Below are 20,251 nucleotides of genomic sequence, written 5' to 3' on the forward strand. Positions count from 1 at the left end.
TTTATTATCACTATGATTATTTATTTATTTACTTATTTACTTGTTTGTTTGTTTTACATTTCTGAAACACTTTCAAACCTCCTGAGAGGACCAATGGAGGGAAACAGCATGAATTAAATATGCTAGGGCTGTTTTCCAAAGAGATGAAGAGAGGGAGTAACAGGGTCTGTATAGACCAACAATGGGCTACATAACTCAGTCACCTTGGACCACCGAGGAATTTCCCTAGCCTATAACACATTTATTTATTTTAAATTTATGATCAGAGATATTTTGCCTATATGTATGTCTGTATATCAGGTATATACCTGGTGCACATGGAGGTCAATAGATGGTGTCATGTCTATTATAACTGGAGTTACAGGTGGCTGTGCGCTGCCACGTGGATACTGGCAATTGAACCCTGGTCCTCTGGGAGAGTAACCAGTATTCTTTCTAACCCATATCTCATTTAACAAATGTTTACTGAGAACCCCCGCTGTGCCAAGCACTGGTCTAGACACCAGAAATTCTTAGTGAATGTAGCAAACATGCTTGTCTTAGGGACCTGGGGACTCAGGAAATACCACATGCTATAAATGATTAAATTCATTATTTCTGAAGATCTCAGGGCCATCCTTGCCATACTCTAAGGAAGGACTATGTGTGATACTAAATGGAGAACTCATATGCATTTGTTAAGTAGAAATAGAGGAGGTCATAGAGTTTGGTGAAAGAAATTGGAAATGTCAGAAGTAGGAGTTGGGTGTGGCATAGATGTTACATGCCCTTTGAAAAGCTGCATCTGAGCCAAGATAAAAGAGATATGGCCCCCTATGGGGAGGGTCTTCCTATGCAGCCAGCAGCTGTAGATTAGAGGCCTCTGGGTCATGGTAGGGATTGCAGGAGTCTTGCTGATTCTGTTTAAATGGTCACTTTGGCTGCTTTGATGAGAAGAAACTGGACAAGGACAACATCAGTGGCTACATAAAAAGTCAACCATTTGGGTAGTCATGTAGAGAACCAGGGGGCCTGAAATCACCCAGGAAGTAAGCTGTGCCCACCAGCACTTGCTTGCCTTGGGGGAAGCACACTGAGAACAGTGCCCTCCTGTTTAACTGGATCACAGCCTCTGTTGGCCTGTAAGAGGTAGGGCTGGCACTCTGCTAAGTGAGAAATGAGGTCCCTTGCTTTAATGGGAGGTGGTTCTGAATCTGGGCACTGGAAGGCTCTGTGTGGCAGTCTACTGTCCTCAAGGAGACTCTCATGGGCCAAGTCTCAAATGACCTTGAATGCCCTCCACAACATACTTAGTACCATAAGCTGCAAGCAGTTCCACTTGGGCCTCCTTTCCTACACCCACAGCCTGTCAAGCCCTTAACCTTCACTTTGGGCATTGCTCTGGTCCAGAAGAGTGGTTCCTGCTGGTGGCTATTCGCAGGAAAGGGCCTGATTCGATGAGTTTCAGTGGACATGATTTTGAGGATCAGCTGTTGCTATCCTCGTGTCTCTGATATAGAGGAATGGCCCCCTCAAGGAAGGACATTCTGGTCCTTAGAGCTGACTTCAGTAAAGTACTGCCTTAATCCATTTGAGCTGTTGTAATACAATTCCCTCCTCTGGGTAATTTCTCACAGTTCTAGACGGCGGGTTGTCTTGCTGCTGTGTTCTTACATGCCAGAAAGGCAAAAGACGTGGATGTTCTCAAGCTCTTATTAAGGGCACTGCTTCCAGTCACAAGGACAGAGTCCTGGGGACCTAATTACCCCCTGAAAGGCTCACATCTTAATTCTTCTGCACAAGGGATTAAGTTTCAACATGTGTTTTGGAGAGACACCAAAAGTCAAGTCCTAGCAAGCATGCTCTTGCTGAGAGCTTACTGCTCAGCGGGTCCCACGGGAGTGGGGCCTGGCTCTGTTCCTGGCCCACCTGTCCCCTGCCTGGTCTGTCTGCGCTCAGACTGGAAACAAGGCCTTACTTACCCGGAGTTCACAGTTACTTGGGAGAGGGAGAATAGCAAGAGATACTCCCAGCAATGGAAGCTTGTGTTTAAGTGTGTCGCATCTCCTTGTTACTATGGCAACACGGAGGCGGCTGTCTTTAACGATGCCCAGTTTGTTGCTTTTTTTTCCCACTGGGTTAAGTCCTTTGCCTGTTTGCTCTTGGATCGTGCTGCAAGTCTTGATATCTATAGTGCCTGTTTGTTGTGTACATAAATGGCACTCAATAATGAACTCGACCAAGTACAGCTACCATGAAGTGAGTCCTTCCCACCTTCACAGCCTTCACAGTTCTTCCTCATAGAGGCATGTGTGGCTCACCTCCATTCAACAGATGAGAAAACTGAAGACCAAAGATCTGTTTTAACCAAAATGACAAGCCAGTGTGATGGTGTGAGGGAACTCTTAGTTTGTGACCCAGATCTTTCTGGTCCCAAACTGCCTGTTCTTTAATTTCCACTGTGCTCTGGACCTACACCGCAGTGCAAGCCTAAGGGTGTGCTCATCCCTGGGTCCTCTTTGAGAGAGTTGGAATGGACCTTCCTCTGCCTATTTCAGGGACCACAGTAGTGTGATGCTTGCATATGAGCTGTAATGTACAAACACGGACTTTAAATAACCACTTTTTAACTGTATGCGAAGAGCTCCTTTAGTGCAGAAGTTGCCTCGTTTTTGATATTACCACTTCTTAGACTGGCTCCATGAAAACCTTCTAATGCTTATTGTATGATAAAATTACAATCTAGGGAGAGGATGAAGCCTTAAAGGGTTTACAACTGAATTGTTAAAGGGTACTGCTGATGTAACATTGTTACAGGCGATTTATATTCAGTTCAAACTTGAGATATGGGTGCTCTGAGGGTCAGCATGATTCCGACTGGGCTGTGACTGGCCATGTGCCAACTCTGCTGGCCTAAGCACCTGGGCTCTGTGCCCACCTGGCCTGGACAGAGGGGACAGGTAATTGCTCACTTGGCTCTGCGCACAAAGGCACATAGTACAAAGCTGTTTATCATAGGCTATCCATTGGAAGTGTAACTTGCTGAATATTGTGACTAGACTCTGTGTGCTTGGAGTGGCCATGGCATGCTTCCACCAACAATTTCATTTTATGGTCAGGCTCGCTCACCCTCAGAGCCCTCTCTTCATGCTTTGCTCTATCATTTCTTCCTCATACAAGAAGTCAGTATTGCATGTGAGTAGCACTGCGTCAGCCCAGAGAAGTCTGTCCTTACAGAACTTTTACCTTTCCCCTCTGTGGTGGTTTGAATGACAGTGGCCCGCATAGGCCCATAGGGAGTGGCACTATTATAAGGTATGGCCTGGTGGGAATAGGTGTAGCTTTGTTGAAGGAAGTGGGGATGGGCTTTGAAGTCTCAGATGCTTAAAACAGGCACAGTGTCTCACTCTCTTCCTACTGTCAGCTGATCCAATGTGGAACTCTCAGCTACCTCTCCAGTGCCATGACTGCCTGCCTGCTGCCGTGCTTCCCACCATGAGGATAGTGGGCTCATCTCTGAACTGTAAGCCAGCCCAATGAAATGCCTTTCTTTCTAAGAGTTGCCACGGTCATGGTGTCTCTTCACAACAATGAAACCCTATCTAAGACAGCATCAGCTGCAGGAGGCTCGTGAGCTCAGCACATCTTGTTGGAGTGGAGTTGAAATCCAAGGTTTGAAAGAGAAGTGGAAGGATTGTCCTTCCAGGAACTGTGAGGTCATGGCTCCCATACATAGGCTGGAGAGATGCCATTTGTAGGGCGTGAAATGAAGATGAACTTCCAGCCTCCCATCTCTAGCTCTCTCTTTTCTCTTTTCCCTTCTGTTCTTGAATAGTCATCTTGCTTTCTGGTGCTGTCTGAAAGGGATGTTGTGGTTCACCTTTGATTATGTTGTGAGTATTTTATCAGAGTTCCCTCCCACACTGATTGGTCCACAGGTGCCCAAGCCCTTGACTCTCTCAAGTGGACAGTTAGGTTCACCCACCTCAAATGGTGCTTGAAGAACTATGACCGGGACTCAGCTACAGAGTGTAGGTGAGCCTAGGTGAGGCTCAGAGTACTCCAGGGACTCATAAAACCCACAGCTCCCAGGTCCCTTCTTGTTGACTGTCACTTGAATGAAAAACTGGGATGGCATGATTTTATCTGTGTGCTTTATATCCATTTTCTGTTACTGTTCTAACAAACATGGGCTCATCTGTCTCTGGCAATAAGACTAATGGTCGATCCCACCTCACTGGACATAAAGAACCTCACTAATGTATGTGTTAGTGTATACGTGCATATGAAACACAAGGACAGTATCTGGCCCCCCATGGTATGTGTACCTAGTTGATAGAGGCGTGTTTGGTGCTGTGCACGAGTATTTTACAAGCTACTTGCTCAGGTTTGAATCCTCTGTTTCTTGCTGGCTCAGATCTGTTTCTGGCTGTCTCAGGTGTGAGTCCTCATCTGTTTCTTGCAGGCCCAGGTGTGAATCCTGCCTGTTTGTTGCTGGCTCTATGGCTTTGGTGAATCACTTGGTCTCTTTTCACTCAGTATCAATACAATCATTAATCATCACAAGTATCGATACAATAGTATCATCATCAATACAATAGTATCATCTTGCAGGACTACACAAGTGCCCAGAACAAAGGATTGCAAGCAGCAGCAACGATGTAAACACTCATTGTAGCTGATAGTATCATTTCTTCTTATTCTCTCTGGATCATTATGTGGCCCTCTGTGTCCAAAGGGGGCAGTCTCCTGCCTCACAGAGTTTCAACAACAGAGAGAGGAACTCTGCAGGGTGTGGAAAGTTTACAGAGATCTGCTACCCGGCATCTCCTGAGGTCGGAGGCCAAGTAATCCTCACTCTGAGTGATTATGATTTGGTGACACTGTGAAGAGAAGCTGTCGTGTAGCAAGTAAGTGACGCTTTGAAACCTGATCAGTGCTGGTCAGTGCAGAAAATCACAACATGCTTGGGGCAGCAAGAGCAGAGCCATCAGTTGTCACTGTGATTTAATCTCTCCCCGACTCTGCGGGTGGGAGAGGCATTTCGCTAACTGCCATCGCACCGTCATTGTGGTGTCCAGATTCAGGTGGTCAGGGAGAGAAGAATGTCTTCTGAGAAGTCTTCCACTTTTCTTTGTTTTGAGATGTGGGAGGGAAAGACCAGGGTTTTGAGAGCTTTAGGTATGGCTGTCATTGGAAAGTAGGTCCTGTGTGTTTAAACAGCTTAAAAATTAAGTGTTCTTCCAAGCAGCATTGTTAATTAGCATGGGAACAACCTCAGCTCTCATCACAGAATGAGACAGGACATGGACTTGTAAACCTTCGAGGCAGCCAGCTACCTTTCAGCATGTGCTCTGTCACCAGGGGTCCACCCGTGACTCAGCAAGGACAAGCCAAAGAAGTGAATCACTGGGAGACCCTTACGACCAGTGTGTGACCATCTTAGTTCCTTCACAGGAGTATTTGCCTGTGGAAATTGTTCCTTTTATCTGCAGGGCTATTAAAATGCTGGTCAGCAAAGTGGTGCAGTGTATTGTTAATGTGTTATAATGCTGTGGGCACTGTTATTTCATTCAATAGACTAGAAGTGGCTGGAAATGACCTTCTATCTCTTGGTAAGAACTGTGCTTGCTAAGTGGCATTCCCTAGTGCATGGAGTCTGAGGTAATTTAGGCATTTGTGCTATATTTAGCATGGTATTAAATGAGTTTTCAGGAGTTTCTTGCTATAAATAGGGAAATAGGTGTATTTTATAGTCTCCATCTTGAGAGCCACTTTCTGACTTGGGCAGTGTCTGTGCAGGTAGAGGTGCATGAGGCCAGACCTGGCAGGAATTCCAGAGTGAGTATAGTCAAGTCCACCCGGTGTCCGGCTCATGGGGTTATTGCCTGCTATGGGGGTTCTGTCTCTGCCCTTGGCTGTGTGGCTCTAATTCTGTGGAGTGATATTAGCTGACCTTTTCTGAACTCTGACTATGGCCTAGTAACCTCCCTGTATCAATCGATCATTGGCATAGAGCATAGCACTCAGTCTACCAGTGAAACAACAGGCTCATGTGCACAAGCAGATCTTCTCAAACTTAGCATGCTCAGAGCTGCCTGAGAAATCTATGGAAACATGGTCCCAAGCCTCAATCCAGAGGAGTGGGAGCAAAAGAATCTGCATTCCTCCCCTAGACCAAGGTAAGATGGTCTTGTTGGTCTGTGTGAACACACACAAACTAACCTCTTAGAGACAACACTTCGGTCATTCATCTACAGCATGTATTAAGCGACTGCTGAATGCAGAGGAAGACCCCTCTAATTAATTATTAATTTTTTATTAATTATTAATTAATACTCAACTGTGATTTCTGCAAATCAGAAAACATGTGTGAAGAAAAGTTCAGACTAGCATAGTACTGGAAGTGAGATTGATTATAGCCAAGACCCAGGGGGCAGGGAGCAACTGAGGTACAGCTATAAACATTGGGCGGTGTAGAAAAGAACGCTAAGGTTGACTGTGGCGCGAGTCACCAGTGTCGCTCTGTGCTCACTCTGCTGACTTGGTGATGTTACTGTCATAAGCAGTACAACTGCACCAGTTCCCTTTCTGATTACAGTGATAAAACACTTCAGGGAGGGAGCGTTTACTCTGGCTTACAGGCTTACAGTTTGATGGGCTACAGTCCATTGCAGTGGGGACATAATGACAGCAGGAGCTTGAGGCAGCTAGTCACAGGGCACATGCTGTGCCTGCAGTGGGAAGCCAGAGAGTGAACAACAGCAGGTAGGGCTGGCCACAAAATCTCAGGGTACCTGCTGACCCAGTTTCTCCAGCAAGGCTCCAGCTCCTTGAGGTTCCACCACCTTCCCAAATAGAAGTGTTCAAACATATGAGTCTATGGGAAACATTTTAAATGTAAATCACAGGAGGCCCTAAAAGGGCCTGGCTTCACCTCGGAGCCCAGGATGTCCTCTGTAATGTGTTTCCTCCCAGGACTGGATACAACACACCTGAACATTCAGTGTTACTTTGTTGCATTAAAATTTTGGATGATTACATTTCTTAAGGATCATTGCCATGTCTATAGACTGTGACAATCCTGCTGCTAAGTATGGCTCAATGTTGCATGGCTGCTGGGTCCTGCTATAGGCACTTATAGGCATTAACTATTTATTAACATTGTAACTGAGACAATTGTGTGATATTCATTAGTCACTGTAGCACTTGAGAGACTAAGGCCGGGTTAGCTATTGTGAGTTCTAGGAAAGCCTAATACAGTGGATTTCAGGCCACTCTGAGCCATTAGTGAGACCTTCCCTCAAAAGCTTGACCGTAAACCAAACAGGAACTCTATAGTATATGAAGACACTTTGAGAGGGCAGGTGGTTGCCCTAGGTCAGCAGTGGGCCTGGGACTCGGAACAGAGCTTTTTTACACTTTAAGGAAGAGTCTGTGTTCTGGGTGACCCCTCTCCATGGGATGGACCTCCTGGCAGGCAGTGAGCAGCAACTCCTCATGGTTGCCACTCATTTCTGCCCAGACACTGAGAGTTACAGATAGGAACATGTTTCTACCCATTCTCCATAACTGTCACTCTAGAATGAACAGAAACAATATCAATAGTATGATGGTTTGCACATGCTTGACCCAGGGAGTAGCAGGATTTAAAGGTGTTGAGTCTATGGGAAACATTTTAAATGTTGAAGTAGGTATGGCCTTGCTGGAATAGGTATGGCCTTGTTGGAACAAGTGTGCAATTGTAGGTGTGGGCTTAAGACCTTCACTCTAGCTACCTGGACATCAGTATTCTGCTAGCTGCTTTCAGATGAAGAAGTAGAGCTCTCAGCTCCTCCTGCACTGTGCCTGCCTAGATATTGCCATGTTCCCACCTTGATGATAATGGGCTGAACCTCTGAACCTATAAACCAGCCCCCAATTAAATGGTATCCTTGTAAGAGCTGCTTTGGTCATGGTGTCTGTTCACAGCAGTAAAACCTTAACTAAGACACATAGTAAAGACAGAAAACAGCATTAACAGAATTAAGCGTGGTGCTTTGAATGGTAATGACGCATGGAGGCTCAGACATTTGAATACTTGGTCCCCAGTTGGTGGCACTGTTTTGGAGATTCATTCAGGAGGTGTGGCCTGGTTCGAGGATGAGTGTCACTGGAGGTACGCTTTGAGAGTTTAAAGCTATCTCGGCTTCATGCTTGTGGTTCAAGACATAAGCCTTCAGTGGCTGCTCCAGCCACCATGCCTGCCTGCTGCTGTGCTTCCCCCATGATGGTGGTGGGCTTTCATCTCTCTGGAACCATCAGCCCAGATGAACCCATCCTTCTGTAAGCTGTCTCAGTCATGGTGTTTTATCAGTGAGAGAAAAGTAGCTAGTACAGAGGAATTGCTGTTCTGCAGAACAAGCGTATTAGTTAAGGACAGACCGTGGCTCCCAGGACGCACTCCTTCCCATCCTCGTTTCTGTTCTTATTCTTTAGTCCTTCTATATTCAGAAGTGTTTTCCTCCAGATGAGAAGGATGGAGGTTTCATTATATGAGAAAATCATGTAACAGCAGTCTTTCTCTGGGAAAGAAGAGAAATGAAGAAAAATATGCAGCTATAATCTTATTGGCTATTTCCTTATGGTGCTGGGATCCTGGGCTAGTAGGGTAGCCAAGGCTGGGAGAGATGAAGGACGGGAGGTGGAAAGGAGGAGGAGGAGGAGGAAGAGGAGGAGGAGGGGTAAAGGGGTGTATCCTAAAAGTGTGCCTTAGCAAGTGAACAGATCCTTCCTCCGAGCTCTTGAAAATTGCTCCAGAAGAGGCCACAGGTCACACAAGTCCAAGCAGTCTGGGGAGGGGGCATAAAATAGCCTTTATGTCCCCACACTTTGACAACACATTCTGAAAGAAAACAGGACATTAAAATAATATGCAGAATGCCATAGAGCAGGTCAGTTACCTTAATCCAAAGTTGTGGGTACTCCAACACTGACCCCAACCAGGTGATCAGCAGTGAGCTCCCACCCAGTCACATAAAACTCTGAATCCATTTTCTGGGCCCTGCTCTAATATGTGTGGCACCTAAGGGTCTCCACGTGTTTCTGATATGAATGACAGACAAGCATGAATACAAATAAAAGAGGCAGAAAAGGCAAGCAGAGAGGAGGAGACTTCAGCACAGGTGTCCCTGGCTTCCTCTAAAAGAGTGAGAGGAGAAATCGCACCTTCAAAAGAAAGGCACATCCAGAGAACAGAGCATTGGGTGCACTGTTCTCATGGACATCACCCCCTGGGACCTTCCCAGTTCCCACCTGTCCCATGCTTGTTCACAGCCATGCTGGTTTGTATCTTTAGTCCTTTCCTGACCACAGGCTCCTTGCATTTCCCTCCCATGCTTTCCTGTCCTTAGTTTGTCTCCTAAGCCTTAGACTGAAAGGAGCCATTGTGGTGGTATTTGTGTAGAGGAATAGAATCCACCACATGCAGCAGCACGGGTGCACCTTCCAAGCATCTGCCGAAGGAAACGCCGCGCCCAGCAGGTCACACACTTAGATTCCATTGATGCTACATCTTAAAATGAAGGTCACAGTAAAGAAGAGGGGACACGGTTGTCAGGGAAGGAGTGTGGTTCGACAGGGAGCACCCTAGTGACAGAATGGTTCTGTATTCTGAACAAAGCACTGGCCACATGAATGTAACACAGAACAATGGATGCATATTCTCCGTGGCAGTTGCCTGTCTTCTAGCTATAGAAAATGTAACAAGTAGGGGGAAAGTCCCCTGTCTTCACAGTGTCCTGTGACCCCCTGACCCCGTGAATATCTACTTATCTCCAAATATAGTGTTTGTTCCTTTTTAAGAGAAGGAATACATAATATTTATGTATATAACAATGTATACACAAACTGACTGTGCTGAATATAAGAAATAAGAAGAAAGAAAATACAAAAGAAAAATAGACAAAATCTGTCAAAGCTGAAACCTTCCTCCTACAAATGATATTGTAAAGAAAGTGAAAATGGAGCAAGTGAAATGTTTATCACATAAACACGAGAGCCTGCGCTAGGTTCCCTGGCATCTACTTAGTGTGGTGGTGTCTACAGTCTTAGTGCCTGGGAGGCAGAGACGGGGGTTTCCTAGGGCTTGGCCTCTAGTCAGTCTAGCCAAATCACTGAGCTATAGGATCAGTGAGAGACCCAGTCACTGATAAATAGATAAATGAATGGATGAATGAATGAATGAATGAGGTGGGCAACCAAATAGATAAATAAATAAATAAATAAATAAATAAATAAATAAATAAATAAATAAATAAATAAGGTGGGCAACCCTGGTAAGGTTGCTCTGTAGGTAAAGGCTTACTGCCAAGCATAAACACCTAAGTTCAAATCTCTGGGTGGGCATGGTAGAAGGAGGGAACTGACCCCCACAGTTGTCTGTTGACTTCCACATGCACATGTCATGTGTCTCACACACACACACACACACACACACACACACTAAAATGCTTTTTACATGTGTAAAATGCTGAAGATATTAGATCTCTGTACCCACTCATGTGGAAAAAAAGAAAGAAAAAGTTAAGGTAGAAAATTATTCGCAGAACACATGCCTACTAAGAAACTTGAATTCAGTATGTAAAAAGGACTCTTGCAACTTGACCAAAAAGACAAAGTAATACAAATAACAACTGGACAAATACTTGAATGGTCATTTGTTTAGAGAAGGTGCACAAGTGGCCACCAAGCACTGGGGAGAATGCTCAATGCTATTAACCTTTGTGGGAAAATATGTAAAATCCACATTGAGGTCTCAGTTCATGCTCACTAGTGTGATGGCGTGGCTTTATTTCTGTTGTTATGACAAAATACTTGGTAAAGGCATCTTAGAAGAGAAATGGGTTCATTTCAGGTCAGAGTTCCAGACTGCAGCCCATCATTGTAGGGAAGTCAAGGCAGGAACTTCAAACACATAGCTGTGTAATATCCAGTCAAGAGCAGAGAGAAATGAACGCATGTAAGCGTGCTCGCTGGCTTGTGCTCATGTTAATGTCTCCACTTGTCTACAGTTTAGGATTTCCTGCCTATCTAATAGCTGGACTTTCCTGCATTGTGGGTTCTTTTTCCCATCCTTTATCCCCCTAGTTTTACCCCTATCACTAGATTAGACAGAAAGAAGGATAGAGGGAAGAAAAAGAGATAAAGACCCTGAAATCTAATTTCTTCCTTCACATTTCTTCTTTGAGCATGATGGCTAACAAACTTCAACCAATCCCCCTCAACCAACAACTGCCCACCCATCGGGGCTCTAGCATTTATATACTCTCTGAAAAGATCCCAGAATTCCAAACTTCACACAACCATAGAAATTATCTGCAGCTGGCAAAACCATGCCTCTGCTAGACCACAAGGTAAATCACAGTCAGCGGCTGCAAAGCAGACGCATGGCCTCACACATGGGATTAAACCGAGAACATATTCTTATAATATTTCTGTTATATTCTTAGGAAACCAAAATTTCAGAATTCTCACTACATAGTGCTGCCCTCACTGAACTGGAACTTCACACAGAGTTGATTTAATTAAGATACAGACAGTCTCCTAGGGATACCTCTCCCCACGTGATTCTAGGTTGGGTCAAGTTGACAGTTAAAACTCATGGTCACAGATGGTGACATGAAAGGCAGGTTATAACAGAGCATGGTAAAGGAGTGGAGGGTATGATATGGGTGCAGTGCACTGGAACCCTCGTGTACAATAGGAATGTAAAACGTGCAGCTACTTTAAAAATTACGATTATTATGCTGAGACAAGGTCTGCTCTGAAACCCTGGCAGGCCTGGAACTTGCTATGTAAACCAGGTTGTCTTAGAACTCGGGAAGATCCACCACCTGCCTCCCAGGTGCTGGGATTAAAGGCATGGACTACCCTTAGCTATTTTTATCTTTTTAGTTATGCATATACATGTGTGTCGTGTGTGTATGTGGGTATGTGCACAGGTGCAGGTGCCTGTGGAGACCAGAGGGGGCATCAGAGGCCCTGGATCTTGAGTTACAGGATGTTGTAAGCTATCCTACAAGAGTGCTGGGAATGGAACTCAGACCCTCTTCAAGAGCTGTGTGCTCTCTTATCTGCTGAACCATCTCTGGAGAACTAGGAGGAGCCACTTTGGAAAACAGCTGGGGGGTTGGTCAGCATGTTAAATACAGTCACAGATGAAAGCAATGCTAGTCCCAGGTACATACCTGAAAGAATAAAATTCACCCAAAGACCTACCCACAGATGCTCACAACACTTCCTAAGCATAGCAGCAGAAGTAAAAAAGGAAGGAAAAACTGGAAATGCCCATTAACTGGAACTAAGGCAAATGAGTGTGGACTATCCACACGATGGAGTACTATTTAGCAAGGAAAACTTGTATAGTGTGAGGGAAGCTGTCACAGAAGACATCGTGTGATCTATATAGATGCCTACGGTGTATGAGTTTGCAGAGACAGGAAGTGGTTATGTGGTGGGGGAGACTGAGAGGGGATGGAGAGGGTCTGATGGTGGGTATGAGATTTCTTTCTTGAGAAATGAAAATGTTCTAAACCCAATGGATGCAAAACTCTGAAAATATGTTTTAAGAACTGTGAGTTTTACATTTCTGATGCATGTATTATATGTGTCTTAGAGATTCTACTAAGAATCCCTAAGATAGAGCACCATGACCAAAATCAACTTGGGGACAACAAGGTTTATTTCATCTTACCACTGTTATCCTTTTTGGCCCTCTGCAGACTCACTCTCATGGTTATTTGTGGTGGCATCTTGGTCAGCTCCTCCTTACTGTGTGGTTCTATAAGGACCAGGCTGGGCCTTACTTACCATTCAGTGCCCTAGGTAGCATGGCGCTTGGCACACAACAGAACTTGGTACATTGCTGCTCATTGCTTGAATTTGCACTCTTGTGGGCACATGGATACACACTTGGCTGGTGGCCTCAGGCATGGGACATGGACACACTCTTGGCTGGTGGCCTCAGGCATGGGACATGGACACACTCTTGGCTGGTGGCCTCAGGCTCAGATTTTCTGTGACAAGTGTAAAATGGCTTCTTTCTTGCTACATATGACTAAGGTGCCAACTGAGCCAGGTCTCATCCTGGACCCTACCTAACACTCCCTCCATTAGTCCTAATTGTCTGCTGTTACAAATTCTTCAGCTTGAGCTGTGAGGCTCTCCTGAGGTCTAGGCACTCTGCCAGGGAACACAGCTATAGCTGTGGGCCTTCTCTGAGGGAGCTGCAGACTCTAGTTTAGCTGGTAGAACATTCATGGAACACTCATGGAGCACTCACACACCGTTCTTCTCTTTGTCTCCAGCTCTTCTGTATGCCACCATCTTTGGGAACGTGACAACCATTTTCCAGCAGATGTACGCCAACACCAACAGGTATCATGAGATGCTCAATAGTGTCCGGGATTTCCTGAAGCTCTACCAGGTGCCCAAAGGGCTGAGTGAGCGGGTCATGGACTACATTGTGTCCACCTGGTCCATGTCCCGAGGCATCGACACAGAGAAGGTAAGAAGGGAAGATTCCATGGTACCACCTGTCCCCTAACTTTCCCCAGTGGGCTGGGCTCAGAACTCTCCAGGGGCATCTGGGATTCTTAGGTTCTTCTTCCAGGGGTCCAGGTGGCTTCTCTGTTGTCTTTACCTAAGGACCAGAAATTAAGAGCAATCATTTAAGAAATCAAAGGTGCTGTATATCTCCTGGAGCTAGGGGAACAGATGTCCCTCTGTCTTGGGCAATGATGAGATGAAGGCCCATAATAGGAGTCTATTTCCATCTGCCCCAGGTTCCCATCTGGTCTCCTGCTTGCCAACCTTGCCTCTTTTCAAAATGTTGATACTTTTTGTTCAGCATGGCTTTTTAAAAAAATGAACCTTGACTTTCTTAAAGAAATACTGCATTAAATATGACTTACCTTGGTTATGTTTTGTCTTCCCTTTATAGTGAGTTTTACATTTTTTTTTTTTGTAAATGTATGGCATCTCCTAAGGTCACTGCTCATCTGTCTTTTCCTCCTCTCGGTTCCGATAAGAATCCTATAGTGTTGTCACTAAAACCAGACTCCTGACTACCATCCCTGGGCCATGAGCACTGGGGGTTGATGGACCGGCTCAGTAATTACCTGGTAAGACTGTGCCTTAGACAAATCCAGGCAATAGTGGCACAACTCTGCGTCTTACTCATCAGTTGGCGACTGTTGCTCTGTGTGTAGTACAGACAGTAGCAGACCCTCCTGAGTACTGTTGCACTCTAACAGTTGTGTTACTCCAGATTCATGTCAGAAAAACCATAGAAGGAGCAGAGGAAAGACACAGAGGACTCATTTATGGCTTATCTCCCTCTAAGACACAGCATGTAGCCCAGGTTAGCCTGGGAGTCACTATGTAGCTGATCTTGAACTCTGGTTTTCTTGTACCTCCGTTGTTCTGGGTTACAGATGCACACCACCACACCCCGTATGCATGCTAGACACACTCTGAGACACATCCCAGTCCCTGCTTCCTGTGTTTCCTATGATCAGAGACTCATCCTCAGCTCAGTTTCTGTGACCCCAGTCTCTCTGACTCCACTTCCCTCATTGCCAAACCCCATCTCTCTACCCGAGGAGTATGGCTTCTTTCACCGTAGAATTAGGAAAATGGTAGCACTGTGGCAAAAGTACCTGTGGACACACTGAAATGCAGATTGACCTGGTTGTGAGGTCAGCTACCAGCACTCCTGTCTTGAGTGTGCACTGAGAATAAACATGTTCCAGCTGTGGTAGTGCAGAGCAGTGATCTCAGACTTGGGCGTCTGTGAGTCTGAGGCCAGCCTGAGCTACATGGCAAAAGCTTGTTGGGGAAAAGCAGGAAGAACCACTGTTAGTTTGCATGATTCTTACCCACTGTACCAGAGTGGCCTTCACTTCCCCCTGGGGAGGGTGTGGCTAGACGCTCTGGTGAGCAAGGAGGAAGGCCAGAGGCCTGGTTCCTTCCTCTCCCCCAGGTCTAGGGTAACTCTGGGATCTGGACCTGGTTTTCATCTGGTTCCAAAACCTTTTCTTTTCCTATCATCCTCCTTCCTTTAATTTTTTTAAACTACATTTTACTCTGTACATGTGCATGCATGTGTGTGTGCAAGTGTGTGCATCTGTATGTGTGCATGTGTGTGCATATGTGCATGTATGTGTGAAAGTGTGCACGTGGTGTGTGCATCTCTGTGTGTATACATGTATACATGCATGTGTATACATGTGTGTATGTATGTGTGTGGATGTGTGTGCATGCATATGTGTGCAAGTATGTGTATCTGTGTGTGCTAGTGTGTACATGCATGTGTGCATGTGTGTGCATATGTGCATGTATGTGTGAAAGTGTGCACGTGGTGTGTGCATCTCTGTGTGTATACATGTATACATGCATGTGTATACATGTGTGTATGTATGTGTGTGGATGTGTGTGCATGCATATGTGTGCAAGTATGTGTATCTGTGTGTGCTAGTGTGTACATGCATGTGTGCATGTGTGTGCATGTATTTGTGTGTATTCATGTGTGAAAGTATGTGCATGTGTGTGTATCTGTGTGTGCATGTGTGCATGCATGTGTGAAATTTTATGCATGTGGTATATACATCTCTGTGTGTACATGTGTAGCATACACATGTGTAGATGTGTGTGTGTGTGTGCATAAGCATGTATGAAAGAGTATGAATATGTGTGCATCTGTGCCTGTACATGTGCATGTGTATGTGAATGCATGTGTACATGCGTGTGTGTGTGTGTGTGTGTGTGTGTGTGTGTGTGTGTGTGTGTACACTATGTCATGGTATGTCCTGCTGGAGTCTGTTCTTTCCTATTATGTGGATCCCAGGGATGGAATTCAGGTCTTCAAGCTTGGTGGTGTGGCTCTTACACCACTGAGTCATCTTGCAGGTTCTGCCTCTTCTAGATGTAAAGCATACATTAGAAGGAGGAAGGAGGAGGTTCACACTTCCTGCATGGGCAGGGAAGGGATTGGCACTGCTTGGCTCCCAACTTTGCCAGCTCCCTGCCCCAGCTATGCCTGTTCTCCCTGCTCAGAATTGGCAACAATGCCTGCTGGTACTGTGGGTTCCTGGCAGCCGATGGAGCAGAAAGAACTTTGATCTTTGCCCTGAAGCTCCTTTTTCCCAGGCACTAGAATGACTCTGTAGATCCTGCTGTCTGGGAAAAGCCCTTCCCTGTCCCCATCCCTGCGGGGCTGGGCAGGGAACTGCCTGGGACACTGCATGGTCAGCTTACATTCCTCCCTAGTCACTGCTTACCTCCCTGAAGGGCTTCGGGACCTATCTTAGTTCCTGGTCCAGAGACAAGACTGTGGCATCTCATGGCAGAGCCCAGCCTGAGGAAGGAGGCAGCGGCTGCCGGGGAGAGAAGCAGCACTAGAGCCCCTGCTTCCCTCTTCTCTCAGTAACTTGCCAGTGACTTTGAGCACATCACTTGTCTCTCTTGTCCCAGATCCCACATTTGGAACACATTGAAGTAAGATGACCTCTAAGACCATGTGGCCTCTGTGGCCTTTGGGCTAGCTATGACCTCCTGGGCCATGAAAGCTCTGTGATGACATTAAACAAGGACCCACAAGTACCAGGCCTTTTAACACAAGCATCATGGGAAACCTCACAAAATTCCACACACATAATGGAAGACTTGGCACCAGGAGCCAAGCACACATTCGCTGTGTGCTGAGGGCAGGATTGAGCTTAGAGCCTCAAACTTGACCCTGTGAGGCACAGACAAGCGATGCACAGCCCACGAGGCACAGACAAGCGATGCACAGCCCAGCAAGGCACAGGCTGGCATTGGGATTGGTTAGTCTATAACTGGGCTTTGATGCCAAGCTACCTAGTGTGGAAGCCAAAATATACTGTTTTCTGGCTGGGGAACATTGGGCTTCCCTGTGTCTCAGCTTTCTCATCTGAGCTGATATAATTAAAAGCACATCCTAGAGTTTCTGTGAGGACCAAGTTAGCAAACACACACCAAGGGCCTCTTGTTCTCTGTTCTTTCAGTCTCCCTTATTGTCCTCTGCAGTTGCTACTATGTTTTATTGATTTTGCTTGTTACTTGCCTCTTCCTACTAGTCAGTAAGTTCAATGAGGGGCATCAGTAGAGCCTAGGATGGTACCTGGTGCTCAGTGGATGCTTGACAAAAAGATTGCTGAGCCACTCCTGGCAGACAGTAAGCACTCGGGAAAATGTGACTTTATATATCTCACATGTGTATAATGTGTTTTTATTTTATATACCCAACTACCTCCCTCTAACTATTCAGGGACCCACCAGCCTATCTCTATCAACTTCATGTCTGGTACTGTGTCTTCTTTTCCTCCTCCTCCTCCTCCATCATTCCACTGAGTCTAACTAGTTAATGACCTTGTATAGATGTGTGGTGAGTCCATTCACTGAGGCATGGGCTACTTACCAGTGGAACACCCTCACAGAAGAGTGAGTCTCCTTCCCCAGCAACCATCAAGTGCCAGTAGCTCCATGGTTAATGGCGGGTCTCGGGAGCAGCTCTCCCATCTATACTGGAATTTTCACAGGCTTGTCTTTGGCAGGTCTCATGTGAATGCATCTCTTTAAATACCACCCCATATTCACTTTATCAGCAAGTCATGCCAGCTATGTAATCAGAGCACAATCTCTAGTCTAATGTGACCCCATTATGTTATAGAATGACAGACAGTTTTTCCCAGCTGTAATTTTGTACCCGTTAACCAAATAGCTGTGTATTTCCAAATGATCAGACGAGAATGTTTAGAATATTCTCATCATAAAGAACTGACAAATAAATGGGATGGATAGACCAATTACTTTGTTCATGTATGTTCATTATTGTATGCATGTCAAAATATGCTGTACACCAAGTATATATACACATATATGTACACATGCATATTTCTTTATGTATGTGTATATGTGTGTATATATGTGTATATATGTGTGTATGTGTGTGTGTGTGTGTGTATGTATGTATGTATGTATGTAAATATTTGATTTGCTTGTTTGTAGAATTAACCTGAACTGAACATGGCCACTTCTTGCTGACTGCTCTGAACCAGCCCAGGCCAAGTACCCCTCACCCTTCCCTTTGACTCTTGTGTTGCCACCCAGAGTCAAAGCCTCTAATCCCACGCTGGGTTCTCAGCTGACATTGGCTCCCTGATCTGTGCCCCTGGTCACAGTCTGTGACTTGGAAACTTCTCACATGCTTGGCGTTTTCTCTGTATGATGTCTCCCAGGCCTCTCCTGACCTAAGTGAACTACTGCCACAGAGCCTTTGTGTATGCTATCCTCCTGGAATGTTCTACTCCCACAAGGTTCACTCTGACACACTCTAAAGCTGTCAGCTGAAATGGCATCTCCTCAGAGACCTTTCCCATGCCCGATTCCCTCCTAGCCCTGACTTTCAGATCTGCACCCTGAGCGTTCAGCAGAATGTTCTAGAATCCAGACACTGCTTGGCTTACCCAGGGTACTGAAGCACAAGAGTGCAGTCTGGCCTCGTGAGTGTAGGCCCATGCCTGGGGTGCTGAGGGAAGGAGGCTATGGAATGGACCTCACATTGTCTCTTCCTTGTCTGGCCAGGTCCTGCAGATCTGCCCCAAGGATATGCGAGCCGACATTTGCGTGCACCTGAACCGCAAAGTGTTCAAAGAACACCCCGCCTTCCGATTGGCCAGCGATGGCTGCCTGAGGGCCTTGGCCATGGAGTTCCAGACAGTGCACTGTGCCCCAGGGGACCTCATCTATCATGCTGGGGAGAGTGTGGACAGCCTCTGCTTCGTGGTTTCAGGCTCCCTGGAGGTGATCCAGGATGATGAGGTGGTGGCCATCCTAGGTATGTGCTTCCTATTTTAGATGTACTCTTTGTATTGTAGTTGGGGTTATCCTAGTCACTGGACAGTCACATTTAACCAGAGATTTCTCCTTGGGGCAGGCTCATTTCTCCATCCATTCACCCATCCAACAAATGTTGAATTTCTTTCTTTGGACTGGTTGGTGTTTAAGGCCCTTGGGGTTTTCTCAAGGGGCTGCAGGCTACTGGAAATGATGAGTAAACAAACCATCATTTGGAATGTATTAGAAGGGACATCTGATTCAGAATTGAAATGGGAAGACTTCCTATATAAAATGATACACAAGAAGAAGCCAAACAATTGAAAATGAGTTAGCACAGAGCAGGGTAAAAACAGGATTCCAAAAAGAGAAGGTCAGCCTGTGTGAGAGAGACAGGTGTGATTCACAGGGACAGGTGTGATTCGGGGGTAAACTCTGAGTCACTCTGTGTGACAAGGGCACATGGAAGGGCCATGGTGGGAGATGACACTGGGAGAGAGTTGACAAACCATAGGCTTTAGGAACCACATTAAAGGATGTTGTTGATTTCACTTGCAGGGGTGGGGCAGGTGACCCATGGTGAATTAAAAGTAGGGAAGGGGCATCATTAGGATTGTACTTTTGAAAAATTACAGCAAGTAGAAGCTGGGCTATGGTGGGCAGGGTAAGCAGGTAAGAGACGTGTTAACTAGGTACTTAACGAACTAAGATGTGGGTGGATGGAGAGAAACACATCACTTTGAGATATGTAAGACGTCAAAGGAATCCAATGACAGTTTGCTCTTGGGAGAGGTAGGATCTCTCATTGGATAACAGGGAGGCTAGTTAACCATGTGCAGCAAGAAGGAATGTGGGAAGAGCAGGGACATGTGTAACATGACAGTATTTGGGAGCTTGACCATCAGTGGCCCTGGGGAAACTTCTGAGGCAGCCACAGGATAGCTCTCCAATGCACACATCTCTCTAAGGGGACAAGACATCATGGCATAACCACTATTTACGGACATCTGATTGTTGCCCAATATCATGCAGGTGCATCCTCATTGAACCATGCAAACTGGCTTTATTGCTCTCAGTCTCTAAGTGAGACAGTTGAAGTTCAGAGAGTCAAGGAAAAGCCTTCACAGTGGTTAAGGCCCATGGGGTCGCATCCCAGCAACCTCAAGACCTTCAGCTCCCACCAGACTTGTGAAGTCCTGTTCCAGTATCCCTCTATGTTCAACCTCTCTATTCCTGCCCAGCTTTCAAACTGAAATACGATGGTTAATGAGATAAGTGGGCTCGGGCTGCTGCTGGCACTGCTGCAGATTGTGGTCATATGTTTTACGTTCAGTGCACGGTTGAGTTCCCAGAAAAGTGACATGGGTGATACTAA

General features: G+C 45.8%; 1 protein-coding gene across 3 annotated transcripts in view; it reads left to right on the forward strand.

The window, feature by feature from the left end:
* Kcnh1 (potassium voltage-gated channel subfamily H member 1) overlaps positions 1-20,251 on the forward strand; it is a 306,520-nt gene that overhangs the window by 202,480 nt on the left and 83,789 nt on the right. For all 3 annotated transcript variants that reach the window (XR_003843895.1, XM_021198198.2, XM_021198199.2), the window contains exons 8-9: positions 13,326-13,525; positions 18,625-18,877. Coding sequence is in view for 2 of the 3 variants with exons in the window: in XM_021198198.2 (XP_021053857.1) it covers positions 13,326-13,525; positions 18,625-18,877 (453 nt within the window). In the remaining variant the exon portion in view is untranslated. The remainder of the gene's footprint in view (positions 1-13,325; positions 13,526-18,624; positions 18,878-20,251) is intronic.

The sequence above is a fragment of the Mus pahari genome, chromosome 5, assembly GCF_900095145.1.
Source record: "Mus pahari chromosome 5, PAHARI_EIJ_v1.1, whole genome shotgun sequence".
Taxonomy (NCBI): Eukaryota; Metazoa; Chordata; class Mammalia; order Rodentia; family Muridae; genus Mus; species Mus pahari.